Raw genomic sequence first — 19,462 nt, forward strand, 5'->3', positions numbered from 1 at the left:
AACCTAACCTTTTTTTTAGGGAAAAAAAAAAACGAAAACCTGTTGAGCAGAACTCTTTTCTCCATTTCCCAGGACGATGCTCTTATTTATTTTGTTCGTTATTGTTATAATTCCAAACTTTGTTTCAAATATTTTATTTGTTTGCCTCACATAAAATTTTCAACTAAATACTGCTAAATTTTTTTGCTTCACTTTCTTTTTAAAATGCGGGGGGGGGGGGAGACATTGATATTAATAGGAGAGAAGGGAGAAATAGGAGCAGAGTCTGTAAGAAATCCCTACTCAATCAATGTTCATCCTATCACCGCCAGATGTCGCTACCTATTTCTCCCCGCAGTAAGTTCTCTTTCTCCCCTTTCCCCAAATTGTTTACCCGTACCCCTCCCTCTTCGCCTATGCCGACAAAGATGCAGTTGGCCGGCTGCCCGCTCAACATCTTTCCGCCCCACTTTTGGAGACAGGTAAGTCCCCACCCCCCGCAACCCTATGGGGGGAAAGAATATCGTTTTGTTCTATCAAATGCATTTTTGTATCTATTGTGAGGTGATTGAAGGAGTAGGCACACTATTAAAGTATGGAGGGTTTTTTTTCGATATTCAGCATCGATACTTCCTGTTGATATTTCTCGCCGATAGTATCGATTCTTTATCACTAAAATATCGAGAAAAAAATTTTAATTTATCATAATGTAATAATAATTATAATAATATCATGTAATAATATCATTGTAATAATATCATAATGTAATAATATCATAATGTAATAATTTATCATAATGTAATAATTTATCATAATGCAAGGCATGTGACACATGTAGTTCGTGGCCCTAAAGAGGTCACTGCAACCCGTGAAAACTTTTTTATTATTAATTTACATTCACTTCTACTTTTCTAAAATTTTGAAAAAGGATGTATTTAAGTTAAACTCTATAATTCATAGTATGTAAATGAAACTTTGTAATTCACTTCGTATTTAAATTAAATTTCAAAACTCCAAATATACATATTATTCTGTAATGTTTTTTTCTTTTTCTATAGATTTTTAGATTCCTTAAAAAAATTAAAAGAAAATGTATCAAAAAGTTATGTTTAAGTGAGGAAAACGAAACAAAACACAAAATTAATTTCTGGATGTTATTAAAGAGCATCAAAACTTGTTTGATTTCTGGAAGTGTGGCAGCGGGAAGCACCTTCAATCAGCAGCCAAACAGGTTTTGATGAAGTGAACCACCACTATCCTTATACTTTTTCAGCTTTCGATGGGAGCTTTTCCCCCTTAATTTTAATATGCAGCCATTACGGCTACCGACAGGTCCTCAGAATTTTTTTCTTCTTTTTCTAGGAAACAAATGAGAATTTTTTTCTTCTTTTTCTAGGAAACAAATGAGAATTTTTTTCTTCTTTTTCTAGGAAACAAATGAGAATTTTTTTCTGAATAAATGAAAAAAAGAATGAGTAATGATTTATTTATTTTTTTTTGTTCATGCAAAATATCTGAATAGTATTTCTATATAAATGTAAACAACAACAATCACGAGCTTTTGACCTTCTCTACTTCCGGTTAGAAAGCATACAGTTGCTTACTTCAGCTTAGTACCTGCGATATTTTCAAACAAATGATTTTGTTTTTAATAAAAAGAAATAAATTATCTAATTTTCTGCGCTCAAATCTTCTGTATTTCATGAGATGTTAATGATATTAAGTAATACTGGTGAGTAATTTTGTTTTAGTTATTTAGAGATGTATTGTTAAAAAAGGTGGCATGGTTGCTAGATTTAGAAATATTTCTTATTTCTTGGCAGTTCTGATTTGATCTATTTTTACTTTATTACTGTTTGTTATTGGTGCAATATCATGCGTTAGAATTAGCAGATTGTTCGAGCAGATTAAGTTCATTTCACAAATTATTATTTAGGTTTAAATTTCGAAGTCGGTATATTGTTAACAAGTGTTTTATAACGATTCTTTTTTCAAATGACAATTCTTACGTCTTGAAATGACAGGTCTTCAAACGACGATTCCTATAACGATTCTTCTTTCAAACACAAATCAGGTAATAAACACAAGAAATACTGTTCTACAGAAACTAAAAACACAATGATCACGTTCTGAGCCAAATGGCTTCAAAACACACTAAAAACAGTAGCCTGGAAATATAGGCAATCAAGAGCTTGCAGCGCTCCCTAGTGTATAAGACAAAATTCATTACATAAAATCAGAGGCTTGTTTAATGAGAAGTTTAAAACAAGAAAATCAGTCTATTTAATTATTTCTGAACACTTCAATGAATAAGTATTCAAGTAAAAATATTAAGAGCTCAATAACTTTTAATCTAATGATCAAAAAATAAAGGAGAATGGCAGAATGTTAATTTCAATTATTTCGTCACATCCGGATATTGTGATACTAAAGATTTAAAAAAATAGAATTGTAAGATAATCGGCGTATAATTATGATTAGAAGAGTTCAATGAGAAATAAAAGTTTAAATACGCGAAATTAAGACGAAGGAGACTGACTAAGCTATCTTTTTTTTCCTCCAGACTGTGACTATTTTCTCGATGTTCTTATTAGACTTTTAATAAAGGAGTATAATTTGGCAGCATTAAACCTTTAAAAGATAAAGGATGAATTGTTTTATTAAGTTGTAATATTATTTGTTCAATTAAAATGCTAATAAAATTATTGTAGATATCTTCTCGGAAATTTAAAGCAATTTTTTTTTACATATTTTTGTACTTTGCTTTTTAAAAAAAGACTTTGATAACAAGGAGGTATTAATGCCTAATGTTTCCCCTTCGTCAGAAAAAATAAGCAAATTGAAAACTCTCTTCTCTCGTACTTCAAATATCATTTGCAAAAAAGACGATAATATTTCCAAGAATGAAAGTTTTATGAACTGGCAGTACTTATAATATTAATTTAATGGATTAAATATTACTAGCATTTGCACTAGTGGCATTCAAAATGTTTAAATAATAAAACCTATAATGATAATACTTTACTCTAGTTTATGCTTTGATTCAAGCAAAACGAACTTTTGATGTCATGAGTCGTCTCAAAAACTATATTCACCATCTATTCTAAAAAAGAAAACAGCCGGAAGTGTTGAGGTCCATTTCTGACGTCATAGCATTGACGTGACTATTTCTTTTTTTTTGGACGTTCCGGGTTTGTTTGTATATACTCGGAATACTCAGTTGTTCTAAATTGAATTTCTAGGAGGTGTTTTTTTTAAAAAAAAATGTGTTCTTTATATTTTAAAATATCAGATGAAGATATGAAATAAAGTATTTTATCCTATATTGATGTGCGATTACCCAATCGTTGAAGTGAGGATTTACGCAATTTAGTTTACACCAGCAAAAATCGGAAGTTGAAACAACAAATACTGCCTCCACCGTAAAAAACATGAAACATGATCGAGAATAAGGTGGATAGAGGCTGAACTAGATCAGTGTTACACTGTCATTCAATCCATTTTCGTTTGTACTATTCCCTGTTGGACGATTTTTATCCCAATGGAAACGCATTCCTAATGGTTGCATCTATAACTGATGGATGGATTTCCAGCAGACAAGTAATCACTTACTCAATGAGGACAAGTAATCACTTACTTAATGATTACTTGATGACTAATCACTTACTTAATCTATAATGAGGTCAGCTAAGGCGTGATTATTTCCTTCCTCTTTGAAACCTGCTTCTAAATGATGAAATATCACCTGTCTTTGAAATAACTAAAGTGCAAACTTATCAGGAAAATTATTTCATTGTTGTAATATGAAACTCCACTCAAATGTTTTGGAGATACTGAGTACAGCTTTGTTTTTTAATTGATCGAAATGTTTTTTTTATTAATCATATCATGTAAAAGCAACAAATGGTAGTAAAAAAAAATATTTTAGTTTTATAATTATCTAGCTTTATGTTTCTCAGTTCTTTGCATAATTTCGTAGTGCGTATTACAGATTCTGTGTTAACCACGTATGAAGAACGGGTATTCAGCTAATAATTAAATAACATAAATAATATTTATCATAATACTTCACTGGTGTAAGAAATTAGGAGAATTTGTAGATTGGATCGATTATCTCTAGAACTACCGGGCCGATTTTAATTATATTTGATGTGTACATACATCGATACAATGCAAAGCAAATAACCATTCGACAACTGTAATACATACGTATAATCGTGCGTAACACTCGTTTCTGTCGGAAGAAACAGTGGTAGCAGAATAAACAACAAAAAAATGGGTGAATAGGGGGTATGGTTCCCTCTTACAGATATGCCTAACTTGCAGCTTGATTTCCTACTTGAAAAAACGCAGTTTATAATTTCCAGTGGCAATTGGATTGAATTGTCCTGTGACAATTTCATACCTTCCAACTCCAACGAATGTTACTCACGATCATACGTATGTATTACAATTATTGCATGGTTATTCGTTTTGTATTGTATCGATGTATGTACGTATCAAATTTCATTAAAATCGGTCCGTTAGTTCTAGAGATAATCGACCCAGTCTGAAAATTATCTTAATATCTTACACCAATGTAATTATAATAGACTGATTTTTCAATTAGCATGAGATAAAGGAAAAAAAAATTAATTTTCAGAATACAACAGATTCGAAGCAAAGATTCATGATTTAAGGGAGCAGATGTTGAACACCTCTGGAAGTCTACGAACCTCCCAAAAAAGATCCCTCTACGTCAGGTAAAATTTCTTTCACTTCTTGAGAAATGTTGTATCAATGGATGGTTGACTGAATGTAAACAGGCTTCCTTAAACCGTCGTATCCCTCCGCTTATGTTATGCTTACGAGTGTATTCTAGGAAGATCTACTATTGTGATTAAATTTATGCCTAGTTTAACCATTCATAAGGGTTTCCCGTACTTTACAAATTCTAATGGCTTGTGAGCCTGAAACAAATTTAAGATAAATCATTGGTATCAATATTATCATTGATAATAAATGTTTCATTCATAGAATCAATGATTAAGTTAATAAATTAAGAAATTTCTTTCTAAGAGTTTAATTGTAGATAAGAATGTAGCTTTTAAATAATATAATTCCCTACAAAATGAAGAAAATTGTGGTCGCAACAAGGCGACCACAGGTTACTTATTGACCAAATGGTTGCTGTCTAAATTTTTTTTGGAAAAGAAACTTTATTGTGCTTTCATGTTTAACTGTTAAACCTCAATTGCTCGGTACACAATTTCGCAGACATGCAGCTCAGACACATTTTGTGTAAATTCTTTTGATGACTGGACCGACATTGAACAGCCAGTCGAAATCAATATTAACATTTTCAGATTGGTACATCGCTGGTTCAGATTGTAGCTGTTTGATAATTTTTCAGCATTATTTTTTTTTCACTTTTAATTTTGTTATGCATTAAGTTAAACGTTACACACAAACGGAAAAACGAAAGGATTCCGTTCCTCACAAAAGTACCAAAGTGGTTGAGAGAATTGAACCCTTCCGAAGAGCGAATGGTGGCTCTCCGAACCCCGTTCTTGCAAATACGAGAACTGGGTTCAATATGTAGGGATAAAAGGATCCATTGTCAACGTACCCAATAACTTGCACAAGACCGTAGACTGTCTTCCACGCAATATGAATGATTCATTCACTATTCGTGTAAAATTGAAAAAAAAGCCTAACTTTCAAATCATATTTCAAGTATGAACTCGTGAATCCGAAACGGGTGTATGATGCAGCTTACAGTGTTCATCAAACACCATTGTACTAATCTGAAAACGTTAATATTGATTTCGATTGGCTGTTCAATGTCTATTCAGTCATCAAAAGAATTCACACAGAATGTGTCTGAGTTGCATTGAAATATGTCTACGAAATTTTGTACCGAGCAGTTCAGGATTAACAGTTAAAGATGTCCAAGATGAAAACACAATAAAGTTTCGTTTCCAAAAAAAATTAGACAACAACCATTTTGCCAATGGTCAACCTGTGATCGCCGCAAGGCTATCACAATAAATTTTTTCATTTTGCTGTGAATTTATTTTTTTTATTTGTAACAAATAGAATTATGATGATTTTTTATTTATTTGTTACTTTCGTCATTAAGAAGTTTTTTTTCTTCTTCTTTTGTATTAATTTAAATGAAGATGAAAGTTCTATTTATGATTACCCAAGGTATGTATCGATGGCATTTAATTTGTGGTATTGCAACATTTCAATAAAACCAAGTTAAAACTCTTGATGGTCCCTTCAAAACTTTTCGATGGTTTTCGTTGATTTCAGTGCGATTCATGATGGTCAACACCATCCAACATTTTCCATTATGCGTTCATGTTTTTTGATATGACAATAAACTTCCCTCATTCCATGATGGAGAATAATAATATGATGGTTAACCATCAATAGAAGTTTGATTCTCATGGACCCACAATCCATGGTGATTCGTGATGGCCCATGATGGTTCCAACTATACATTTCCTTGATGTTTTAATGAGAACTAGGAGGCTTCGCCCCCTGCTCGCTGCTGATCGCCAACCCCCGGAACTGCTGTCGCAGTTCATTTCGGATGGCTTCGCAATCCGATGCTCGCTTTACTCGCTCATTGGACACGTTCTTAACGTCTAGCTTTTGTATACTTTTTTGAACACTGAAGTTCCGAAAACTTTTCACTGTAGAAAATTCTAAGCCTGTACATTTCAATATTAATTTGAAATTGCAAACAGTTCACATATTTTTCTTAATCACACTATTCTAAATTTCAGTTGTTGAGAAAAGTAACTGCTCTATGAAGTATTCATGAAATTTAACTTAAAATAAATATGAAATATTAAAACTGCATTCAACTCATAACTAATAATATAACAAAACGTGGAATAGTAAAGCGCTCAATTCAAAATAATTCAAACTAAAATAGCATAACACTTCTCATTTCTGCCAATGAAAAGGAACTATTTCAGTACCCATAACCAACCAACCGTTTTTTTCTCGGTGACAATCGGAGATAGATAGACATATGATGCTCACTACGTGCTCTTGCGCGCCGAATCCAATCAATTAAAAATGAAAACTGTTGCCAGCGAGAGAAAAGAAATATCATCGGTTTTATTGATACATACATACGTACGTATTAGCGTTTTATATAATATAGATTCTTGCTGGTTCTCAAGAATATGCCATCAAAACTATTTGAGTTTTTTTTTTATGTTGAACCAACAAAAATCGGTCCGAATTTCTACATTGGGGTGATGGTGGTTCATAATCGTTCCAACATTTGATTTCTAAGAAACTATGATGGGAATTTCTGATGGTTTAACATGAACAGATCATCAAAACAAGTTGCTATTCTAATGTTGGATCTTTTTAAATCAGTCCGAATTTCTACATTGGGGTGATGGTTACTTATGTTGGTTACCATCAAAAATATAATAGTTCATGATGGAATTATTGATAGTTACCATCAAGATAATGTTGGTATGCAATGGAAAAACCATCAAAAATATTGACTTGGGTATCATTGTTTTTTTTTATTTTTTAAAAAAGCAATATTTGTTAAAAGTTTGGGTATAAAAATGCGAAGAGAGAGAGAAAACGGATATGGTTCAAATATTTTGATAATGAAGATTATTTGTTACCCTTTCAAAAAGCGATAGAAGTCAGTTGTAAATTCCCAGACAGAACTTACCTCTTTCAAATAATATAAATGAATCAAATAGAACAAAGCGTAACAGGAAAAAAAATTTTAGTTGCGGAAATTTGAAACTTCTAAACAAAAAAACATCCAGTTATGATGGAACTGAAAAAAAAACTATTAATTCTTTTTACGCTGAAAGCTACTTTTGTTAAATTTAATTTTTTTTTCTATTTCAAATTTTATGTAAATAAATAGTACGCGATAGTAAATGATGAATTAAATTCATTAAGGTAGTATTTTTAATGGAGAAGATCAATGCAGAATTGCAAATTTTATTTACTAAATTTTAATACAAAAATTTTTTCATCTCTAATTTTCTCTCCCGAAAATTAATTGTTTTAATAATTCTCTTCTAATTCGTTCACTAAAAATTGTGAAAGAATCTTCGAATCGTCTTCTATAAATATGTTTTACTTTTTAACTGTCCACATTTCTATTAGTGAATGCTTTATTTAAGTCCCAAACATAAAATTAATTTTTAAAGTATGATGTAATGTAAAGATTTTAAATGAAATTTTCTACATTTAGTGCAATATATGCCATTGTGGTTAATCAAACCGTGCAATTTTATTTTAATAATTCTACAAATATACAAGCATTCTTGGAATACTCTATTTATAAGAATTTAATGAACATAATTTTTTTAAACTATTAAAAACATATTATTAGATCACTAAATATATATTTCATCCATATTCTCTTTATATCAAAAAATCATGACCAGAAATTGCATTTAAATAATTTTAATGTTATAATGTAACAGAGAATAGAGTTAAGTTTATTCATTTAATTACTGTTTCATTTTAAGCACCATTAAAAGTTAGCACCATTAGTGATATATATATATATATATATATATATATATATATATATATATATATATATATATATATATATATATATATATATATATATATATATATATATATGAACAGCTCATGAAATAGCAGCTTCTTCTCCAGACATAAATTGATCTGAAGGAATTGTTCTGGTCGAATGTATTTTTTTTTTCACAATCTTTGAAAGAAATCTGCTCGCAAGTTCGAGTCAGTCTGCGGTAAATGTTGCAGAAAGCAATGATTACTCTAGTACATAATTTACATATAATTATGAAGTCTCTTAGCAACAAATTTTTCAATTTACCGAAACTTTCAGCCTTCAACGATGAGTCTTTTGAAAGGAATTAACATCTAAAAACTGTGTAATAAAGTTGAAAAATGTGTTTTTCAGAGCGCTCTTCGATTACGACCCATCCAAGGACAGCGGCCTTCCAAGCAGGGGACTCGCCTTCAACTTGGGAGACGTGCTTCACGTCATCAACGCCAGTGACGACGAATGGTGGCAGGCGACCAAGATTCTTCCTGGCGGTCAAGAGGAAGGAAGGGGAATAGTCCCTTCAAAGAGAAGGTCAGTTTCCTCAAATACGCCATCTTGGGAGAAGACCGGTTCCATGTCTTTTCCTCTTCTCAGTTGTATAGCAATGTACTACAATATTTCTCCTTTTCGTATTTAATTATCTCAAATGGTTTTTAAAAATTCCACTTTTAGAACTATGTTCATTGCAGATTTAAGCATTGCAGTTTCCTAACTTAAAAGGTTTTAATCTATTTGAAAACCAAGACAGACACTGACGTACTTTCTTCTCATATGACTCTCCTCACGCTAAGGGTGAACGCAAGCGAAGTGTTGCCATACGTGAAGATTCTGCTCTATGCCACCTGTAGCCCATTTCGATCGCCAATGGATGGTGTTTTCAATATAAATGTCGACAACAACAATCTCGAGCTCGTGACCTGCTCTACTTCCGGTTAGAAAGTATACAACTGCTTACTACAGCTCATTCTGAGGAAATATTTTAGAAAAAAGAAATAAATTATGTAATTTCTGAGCTCACATTTGCTGTATTCTATAAGATATTAATGATATTAAACAGTTCTGATGAGTTTGAAGTGAAAATTAGTTTTGGTTATTTAGAGATGTATTGTTAAAAAAAGGTGGCATGGTTGCTAGATTCAGAAAGAACTCGCTTTTTTGGCTATTGTGATTTCGCCTCTTTTTACTCGTTTATGACTGTTTGTTGTTAGTGCAAGCCTTGCTTCATCATGCGTTAGTGTCAGCATATTGTTCGAGCAGCGAGATTAAGTTCATTTTGCAAATTATCATTTAGATTTAAATTTCGAAGTTGGTATAGTGTTAACAAGTGTTTTATAACGATTCTTTTTTTTTTCAAATGACAATTCTTACGTCTTGAAATGACAGGTTTTCAAATGATCATTTTTATAAAGATTCTTCTTTCAAGCGCAAATAATAAATCAAGTGACAAATACAAGAAATACTACTCAAGATAGTCTCAATACACAATGGATCAAGTTGTGAGCCAAATGTCTTCAGAACCCATAAAAAACAGTAACCTGGAAATATAAGCAGTCAAGAGCTTGCAGCGCTCCCTAGTGTAGAAAACACCAACCATGGGGCGGAAGAGAAACTCCTGATGGTGGGTAAAAATACCCTACAAAGTTCGGAGAGTTGATTCATTACAACGTGGGGTCGACAAGTTTTTTTTTTTTTTTTTTTTTTGTTAGTGGCTCATTTCTTTGACAAGCTATCGCTCCTCTCCCTTCTCAGAGTTCATACCCTCTTTTCTTTCTGTTCTAAAAGGGTAGTTAAAGGAGTTATCCTTATAAAAAATTAAATTTTATGGTAACTACTAATTATTCAGAAATTGTAAAAAGAATTTCGCCAGCAAAATTGACTTTTACGCAATGATTGAACTACTAGTAAGTATATGATAGTGGCGTGATTTTTAAAAACATAACTTAAAGACGGTGGATGTAACAAAAAAAAGTTGTCGAAGTATATGTATTCGGATGTCGTTATTTATTGTTACTTCATTCGTGTATTTTCTCTTTCAGGGTTGAAAGAAAGGAAAAGGCGAGGCTTAAGTCGGTTAAATTCCAAGGCAAGAGCAATGTTAATGATGGGAAGGTACATATTCCTCTATATTCCTGCAAATAACTTGAAACGAAAATTTTTTTTAAAAAATGCATCCTTTGCAAGTTTGGCCAAGTTCTATAAGAAGGAGGTCAATAAAAATGCTCGTGATGCATTGTTTGAAAGGACTTTTCAGGAGAAAACTATAGTTTTTTTTCCATTTATTAATTTTTACTATTCTGTTAATGGATGGTTGACTGAATGTAAACAAAGCTCTGTTTGTCATTCCGTAACACTGAGATTTATAATTATACGGTACCGTAAACCGGGGCGAGTCTACCCATTTTAGTTTTATTTAATTTTCACTATTTTAAATTGCAAATAAAAAAATTTTTACCGACGGAGTACTTAGTTCTGACTCTAAGGAAGATGGCGCTGTGGTAGTTTGATCCGTTTTTATTTATTTGGTGTCTTTTTAACCGACCTGTTCAAACGTCTTTTGAGAGATTTGTAATGAAAATCAGCAAACTTTTAGTTGGTGCTCCGTAAATATATTATTATTATTACTATTTTCACTTTGGTTAAGTGATAAACTTATCTAAGACTAAGATTACATTAATTTTATATGAAAAAAACCAAAAAGAATGTAAGTTTTGCTGCTGTAAACAAAAAGCCAGAATTCGCGGGGCGAGTCTACCCATTCGTATTTAGTTTTAATAAAGCATAATAATATAATTTAGAACTTTGTTTATATTAAAATTAAGTCATTTTAAATGAATTTGAGTACATTATTTTAATTCTGCACTGATAAATTTGATAAATAAATTTCTGCATTGATTTATCATTAATAAGAAAATTTATAGGTTAAATATAAATGTAAATATAAAATATGTTTATTATACCTATTTTTTTCAATTTTTATATTACAAAATTAACTTTTTTTACTTAATGCAAGTTAAATAAATTATTATTTATTATTAGAGATGGTTCGAAATTATATTCGCAAAACAAATGGATTTAAATGTTACAAAAAAATGCCACCTGAGATGGAAAAAGCTTTCCAAAGGATAAAAGCCAAACAATAACAATATCAATTTTAATTTATTTTTATCAACAATAATCAGAAAAAAATGTTATTTTATAATGTTAATGATTATAAAAACAAAACTGTGATCAAAATGTGATAATCTATCAAACATTCAATTTGTGTTATTTTATGAATAAAAAAATGGAATATATAATAAAGTTATGAATTTTACTTCCAAAATATCCTATATAGTTACTAAAATAACAATTTAATAGTAAAATTTGATTATTTACAATGTTGACATTCATTTTAGTCGAATGGGTAGACTCGCCCCATACGAGAGATTTGTCAGCAGTTCTATAAAAATATACAGTAACAGCGTAACTGTTAATATTTTCTCAAATCGATTTCACAGCTCTAAAGAGGGATAAATAGCAATTCCAAAACACCTATTAAAAGTCTTTTTTCTTTAATATTTACAAAAGTTTGACCACTTGAAAGTTGACAAACTGAAAAAATGGGTAGACTCGCCCCGGTTTACGGTATATATGTTACCGGTAAGTATGAAATCCGGCATTGTATAGAATGACTAGGCATTGTATAGAATGCCTAAAATTAGCCGGCAAAGTATGAAATGATTTATATTTCACAGATTTGCCAAATGAGAAACCGGCAAAGTATAAAATACATCTCCGATTCGTTTCAAATATCACCACTTGGCAAGGCTCGTGACTTTTGACGAATAACAAAAATTATTTTTTTACTATGCTACATGGAAATGGAGGAATTTAATGAAATTTACATGGAAAAATTTAATGAAATGTAATTCAAAATGTCATTCAAGCCTGCCATATTGCAACCATGTCGTATTTTATATGAAAATTTTGTTTCCCTTAATAAGAAAGGCCTACATTTTGTTTTACATAACTTTTTAATTTTCTTTCCACATTTTGAATAAATGTTTTTCAATGGCACTCTCAGTATTTTTTCAGAATAATATTTTTATTTTTGAGAAATGCATGTTACTGTGATTGACCGAAATCGGTAGTTTTACATTTATTCGATATTTTAATACTTCCTGACGATAGATTAGAAGAAGCACATCAGTGTAGGGTATACGGGGCAGTGGCACTTGACCTTAAAAAAACATCAGTGTAAGGTATACCGGGCAATGACACTTAACTAGAACTAGAATGATAGGACCTTTGGTACATGTCCGAAATATATACTAGGTCTAGTTAAGCGCCATTGCACGGTATACATTTTCCCGGTATCCCTTACACTGATATTTTTTTTAAGGTTAAGTGCCACTGCCTACGCTACACTGATGTTTTTTTTAAGGTCAATTGCCATTGCCTGATACTCCAAACACTGATGTTTCTTCGAATCTATCGTCAGTAAGTATTAAAATATCGAATAAATGCAATTATATCCTAGAATAAATTAAGTATCAAATCGGATGTAATAAATATTTCGGACATTCACCAAAGAGACTATGTGATTGTCAACATTCACCGGTGAAAGTCAATAACCACCGGTGAAAGTCAACAACATACACATCATTTACATAATAACCTCATCAGGACGTTTATTTCATACTTTGCCTAAATAGCATCCGGCATTGTATAGATTGCCTAGGCATTCTATACAATGCCTAGGCAAAATATGAAATACTTCTCACATTTCATACTTTGCCTGAAAACGTCAAGTATTCTATACAATTCCTAGTCATTCTATACAATGCCGGCGTTTCATACTTTGTCTGTAACATATATATGATGATGCATATAACAATCTCAGTAAAGTTATCTTTAATATACAATATAAAGTAAGAATGCATAGATACAATATATTTCTTAAAACGAGATTAGTTTGTTAACGATGCAAACGCGAAGAACAATGAAAATATTGAGTCGAACTAGACTTAAAAAATGCGAAACGTTTAGAAAGTAAATGTTATGAAATTATTTAATACTGTTCACAGATACTTAAGAATTAAAATTATTATACAATTGAAAATGAACAAACCTGTTTTAACGGCGAACTATTGTTTTGGCATGGCGGTGTGGAAACTGGGGATATCAAAAGTGTGCCAACATTTTCAGAAGGGAAAATTAACTTATTTGTTGTGAAAAATGCGGTGATTTAACTATACCTTTTAAATTGGCGATGAAAGCTTGAAATAAAGTGTTTTGGATTATTCAACATCAAACTATATTACATCACAGTATGTATAGTCTCTGGCTAAATTATTAGACGCGCTATAAGATTCTGTGTAAAATCTTAATTATTTGGTGATGCTATTCACCTTTATTGTTTTTGCGTGGCTGAAACTGATTTGCACTTGTTTACGCTATTGAAACACCACAGCGCGTCTCATAATTTGATCTAATTATTATAATATAATAAATATTCTATATTTACATAATATGTCGTCTAATTTGTCCAATCGTCGAATTTATATTAAATATAGTCTAATTTGTCTAATTGATACAGAATCATAAACAAGTGCAAATAGTGTCGTAAAAGCAATAAAGCTGTATAGAGTAGGGGAGAGTGGGGTCAATTGTAACATTTTTTACTTAACTATTTTTAACTAACAAAAAATCCAATATATTATTAGTATTAATTGACAGACGAGTAAAGTAGACTATCCTCTACTGGAAAAATAAATAAATACCTTATTTTAAATGTTATTATATTAGTTATTAACAATTTTTGACAGTCGTGCACTTGTTACAATTGTCCCCACTTACGGGGTCAATTGTAACAGTTCAAAAATTCAACTAAAACATAGTTAATTATACATATTATCATAGTTGTGATATATTTTTTATTGATCAAAATAGTAGTGATATTTTAGGAGTAAAAATAATAATGAGCAGAGACCTAAAGGGTTAAACTTTTAACTTTAAGGGGTTAAACATTTTAATTTATGCTGTGAAAGGTGACACATAAAATAATGCACATGCAACATAATATAAATGATATAGGAAACTATTGGTGGTTCTTAAAGAGTTAAGTAATGGTTTGTAAGCATAAGATTATTTATTTTCAGCTGCTACAATCGTTCCTTTGCTTATTGTTACAATCGTCCCCAAGACACCATTTCAGCTTCATTTGTTAAAAACAATGCTAGTTAATCAACAAAACTAATTTTCTTTTTTTTAAATGTTAATTAAGGTGTCCACTTACATATTCGGTTAATAATTTTTATTTGTTTAAACAAAATTACTTTGTTACAATATAATATTCTAATACCAAAAAAAGTACTTACATAGCGTGAAAATATCTTTTGCGATGTAACTCTTTCAAAAGTACATAAAAATGGTTGCCAGCAGGGGTGTACATGTAGATTTATTAAATACACCTTGTGCGCTACCTAGGAACCAAATCTAGAACCCGGCACTCGAAATTTCTGCTCTGTTACAATCGTACCCTGTTACAATTGACCCCACTCTCCCCTATCACCTGATGATTAAGATTTTACATAGAATCTTAGAGTGCGTCTCATCATTTGGCCAGGGAATTAGAATACTGTATATACCAGGCCTGGTAGCAGAACTCTTGAAAACAGCGGTGTTAAACGAGGGCCATACCTTTGCCTGACATGAATGGTTTGCTCTTTCACTTTGTGTCTAATGACATCCTGTCTAATGTCTCGATGAAATTTGGAGAGAGTTTATTATTATTTTTAAACAAAACTGCTGAACGTTGATGATCAGAGATGTATGTTTCAACTGCTAATATTTGTTTCGTGAATAAAATATATATTGAAATTATCTTTCAGAATACTTTAGATCGTAAGAAGAAGAATTTCTCCTTCTCACGGAAGTTTCCGTTCATGAAGAGTAAAGAAAACGCAGGGGAAGACAGCGACATAGAAAGTAAGTCTGCAGATCGATTCCTATTCTTTGAAACAGGGATCCTCTCATTGAAATAATATTCTTTAAAAGAGGTTCGAATGTTCTTTTAGAAATTTTGCTATCAGATTCTTGTGGACACTGGTCACCCTAGATACACAGATTGTGACAAAACTTAAAACAAAAGAGTAACATTCAATGTGGGATCTCAAAGTAAAGGACGAGGAATGTGTAAATAAAGACCAACCTTTGAAAAACAACGAATATGAACGTTTATTACAAAGGAGCGATCGTAACTTGCAGTACAGACTGCGTGTAAATTACGCAGACAGTCCTGCCACGTCTGAAAATCCGGTTGATAAAGTATCTCGGTACTCATAGTTACAGAGTAGACAAAATTCCCCCTTGCTTTGAGACTCCACATTGTTCTGCGATAGCTGTTCATTTTCCCTTTTTTATTTGCCACCATTAGTTTTGCATCAGCCTGTTTAGCATGAACTAACACGTGTCAGATTAGAAATTAACACGAAATTTGATTGATACTTTCTTTTGTTAATCTAATAACACTTCCACAATAAGTTAATATTATCACCATACCTTAAAAATACCATTTAACTGTTTACAGAATGTAAAAAATAGGCCCACACACAATTCAGTAAACAAAATATAATGTGTGATGGCACTCTTAAGAGTGCTTTTTTCCGCCGGCAGACGTAGAAAATTCCGTATGTAAAATATAAACTGCATTTTGTTGTCTCCCGCTTCATAACACGTGTTTTCTTTTTAATAGCATTCTAAGAAATTGCACACAGGAAAAAACTAAACTATTAACAAATGGTTGATATCTTTTTTTTGAAATCGTACAGTGTCGTTACTGAACTGACCATTGGGAGCTTACTCTGGTGAAAAAGGTTCGAATCTCAGAGATGGCTGTTCAATACGAATTCTGCACCCGGCTCTCACCATTCTCAGAGCTGACTTAAAATATCTTCCGTGGTAGAGGGATTGCCTTCGTGAAAGCTTTTATAAATTGTTTTTCCTCTCCGCAAATAGTTCAATCTAAAAGCAGTTTGATCCAGAAGTTCGCCACTCTTCTGGGTTCAAAATGACATGGCTACGTAGTGGATAGTCGCAAACGGATATGGTACCGAGATTGCTCTTTAAGAAAGCGATCAAGCAGAGGGATTAACAAGTGATGTTAAATTCATAGTTTAATATTATTTCTGAAGTATACTCCAATGCGGTGCACCACATTTATGTACCACTGTGCACATAATGTGGTACATTATGTACCACATTATGTGCACGTTATACAATCGAGGCAATACAAAGTAAAAATCTGTAGAGGAAAGAAAAAAAAATAGAATTTCTGAGATACTTTTTCATTCATTGTGTAACTTTTTCTAATATTTACTTTTCATGTACAACTCTAACAGGAGAGGGATCTCCCACTAAAGGTCAGTATTTATACTCCATTTATTTTGTAACAATGTAAATGTTTTTGAGTTTTGTAATTCCTTCAACTTTTGAAAAGTAAACAATCATTTGACAGTCGACTTTTCGAACGATCCAGTTCATCGTTTTCACATGATGTCATTATTCTTTGCATATTAATAATTTTTTTAATCAATAGTCTGAATAATTCTATCAGAGAAACGCTACAGTTAAAAATAGTTTAAATCCAAAAGAATAATAAAATACAATTCGCGATTTTTGAAACTCAAGGAGCATTCTTACTATATCTAATTTGATCGTTCTAATGCCTCAATCAAATTATCTATTTCTAAATAAATATTTTGTGTGAATTTAATTTTTGTAACAAAGTTATGATAAAGAATATACTGTCAGTGCGACGTTGGAAAATATTTTGCATTAAAATGAAAAATTTGTTTTTAAAACATCAGCACAAAATCGTTTGTTTCTGGCATGAAGAAAAGAATGGAATATCTCCACTTTTTTGTCTGTTTACGAACAGTGTCGTCAAAACATCTTAGCTCCAGAATAGTCACTCAATGTTAATGTAGGATTTTTCAAACATGAAATCAAACAAGGAGAGGGCAATTTGAAATAGGATGTTAAAAAGATTTCGAAAAAAAAAACACATTTGAAATTGTAAGCATGTATACTAGTTAAATCCTGCTGAGTAAGAAGCTTTCTTCTTTTTATTTCTGTTAACTGCAAAAAATGTAAATTATATTTAAAGATTAATTATGATTTCACGTTATTTTAAATGATTTCATGTACTTACAAATGATATTAATTTGAATATTGTATTGTGACTAGATATGAATTACAGCAATAATTTATGAAGTGCTAATTATTAAAAGATAGGAGAAACAGGCGTTAATTGGGTATAATATGAAAAAAAACACAACTACTTCCACTCCGAAAATTTTACTAGGAATAATATTTACCTTTTAGTTTAATTAATAAACTGAGTTTTAAATATGTTTATTAAATTCATAAACTTAGATAAAACAACAAAATAAGTTATTTCAAAAGGAACTAGACTAATACATTTCCAACCTGACGAGTAGCGACTTATAACAACACACTTCGTTTAATGTTTACTTGTTGCTAGAAATCAGGTTCGCAGAAAATGCTGTTTACTAGTCAAATTTAGTAGGAATAACACGACCTGTGACGTAGGCTATAGTATACCCAATTGAACAAAATTGAATTATACTAAAATAAAAAATGTTCACCGATTTTTAATAAAATGATGAGATATGACTTCTGGCCTTAGAAAAATGTTTGAATGATAATGAAGAATGTTTTTCAACAAAAATTGTTCATGTTAATATTCATTTTTCATTAACTGTACCGGTGCTACATAATTTTTAATTTTTTTCTCTTCCTCATGATAATTATCATCTAGATTATTGTTTATAAAACCAAATATATAATTAATTTACTTAATAAAAATCTAATTATTTAACTATTAAAAGTTCTAGTTAAAAGTAGTATTTATCCATTTTTATATAATTGAAAGATTAAATTATTACTGTAATTAAAACATCAAGAAATAACAAATAATTTTAAAACTACGTTAAATAAAATTATGTATTTGTGAACAAAAAATGAAAATTTAGAAAATTTAATCGAAATGAAATTATCTTGTTGACTTTCTCCAGTCTGACCACTTCTTCTCTTAATTAATTGACTTGTTGGCTTTTATTCAAAATGTCGACACACTTTATCAAAACAAAAAGTTTACTATCGAATCACTAACAGTTTTCAAATTTTTGAGGGAAGGTGAAGACTGAAGAATAGATCATTCCCACCTTAAATATTATGCTAAGACGAAGTTACGTACTTTCTCCAAATTAGCATTTTTTAATGATTCGGGAAAATAGGGCCTCAATAGTTTAGTTAGGACACCCCTACTGTCAAACCCAGCTATAGTAAACCTTCAAGGGACCGAAGTTTCTGTTCACTGTAACCGGGACTTCACTATAACCGTTCCACAAATAATTTTAACTAATGATTCCAAACTCCCCTCTTTTATGACACATTATTTAAATAAATGACGAATAAAATGACTGAAAAATAATACGTAGTAACAAAAATGTGTACACTTTTATATTTTATGACTCTTCGTCTTGCGTACAAAAAAATTAGTAATCTTTAGCTGATGAGCAACATCAGATATGGAAACACTCTTCCCGATTCTCCAATAATTTTTCCTCAATTTATGTTATTCTGCTTTTTAAGCCTGTCTAATCAGCGATTCGAGCACATAAAAGTAGTCTCACCCAATTGCTTAGCAAATTCATCGGCTTTGACTCGAAGCATTTGTCCAGATACTGGGCGATGACGGCTTCTTTGAATACTGAACCAATTCTATAATGAAGCAAACAAGAAAGAATGCTCATTGCTACATTCCATGCTATAAATGTTCTTAAAAATCAGTATATATATATACATTTATTTTGAAGTAGAAATTTCAAAATTATT

At 31.1% G+C, this 19,462-nt stretch overlaps 1 protein-coding gene across 10 annotated transcripts in view; it reads left to right on the top strand.

Annotated features, from left to right (window-relative positions):
• The window catches only part of LOC107439267 (disks large homolog 1), a 140,694-nt gene that overhangs the window by 102,550 nt on the left and 18,682 nt on the right, over positions 1-19,462 (top strand). For 8 of the 10 annotated variants that reach the window (XM_087150410.1, XM_087150415.1, XM_087150414.1 and 5 more), the window contains 5 exons: positions 4,622-4,721; positions 8,915-9,091; positions 10,597-10,669; positions 15,433-15,529; positions 16,942-16,962. In XM_087150410.1, the coding sequence (XP_087006536.1) occupies positions 4,622-4,721; positions 8,915-9,091; positions 10,597-10,669; positions 15,433-15,529; positions 16,942-16,962 (468 nt within the window). The remainder of the gene's footprint in view (positions 1-4,621; positions 4,722-8,914; positions 9,092-10,596; positions 10,670-15,432; positions 15,530-16,941; positions 16,963-19,462) is intronic. The other 2 variants (XM_087150416.1, XM_087150418.1) reach the window with 1 other exon arrangement.

Source organism: Parasteatoda tepidariorum, chromosome 1 (genome assembly GCF_982258835.1).
Source record: "Parasteatoda tepidariorum strain Cologne lab strain chromosome 1, Ptep-v5.0, whole genome shotgun sequence".
Taxonomy (NCBI): Eukaryota; Metazoa; Arthropoda; class Arachnida; order Araneae; family Theridiidae; genus Parasteatoda; species Parasteatoda tepidariorum.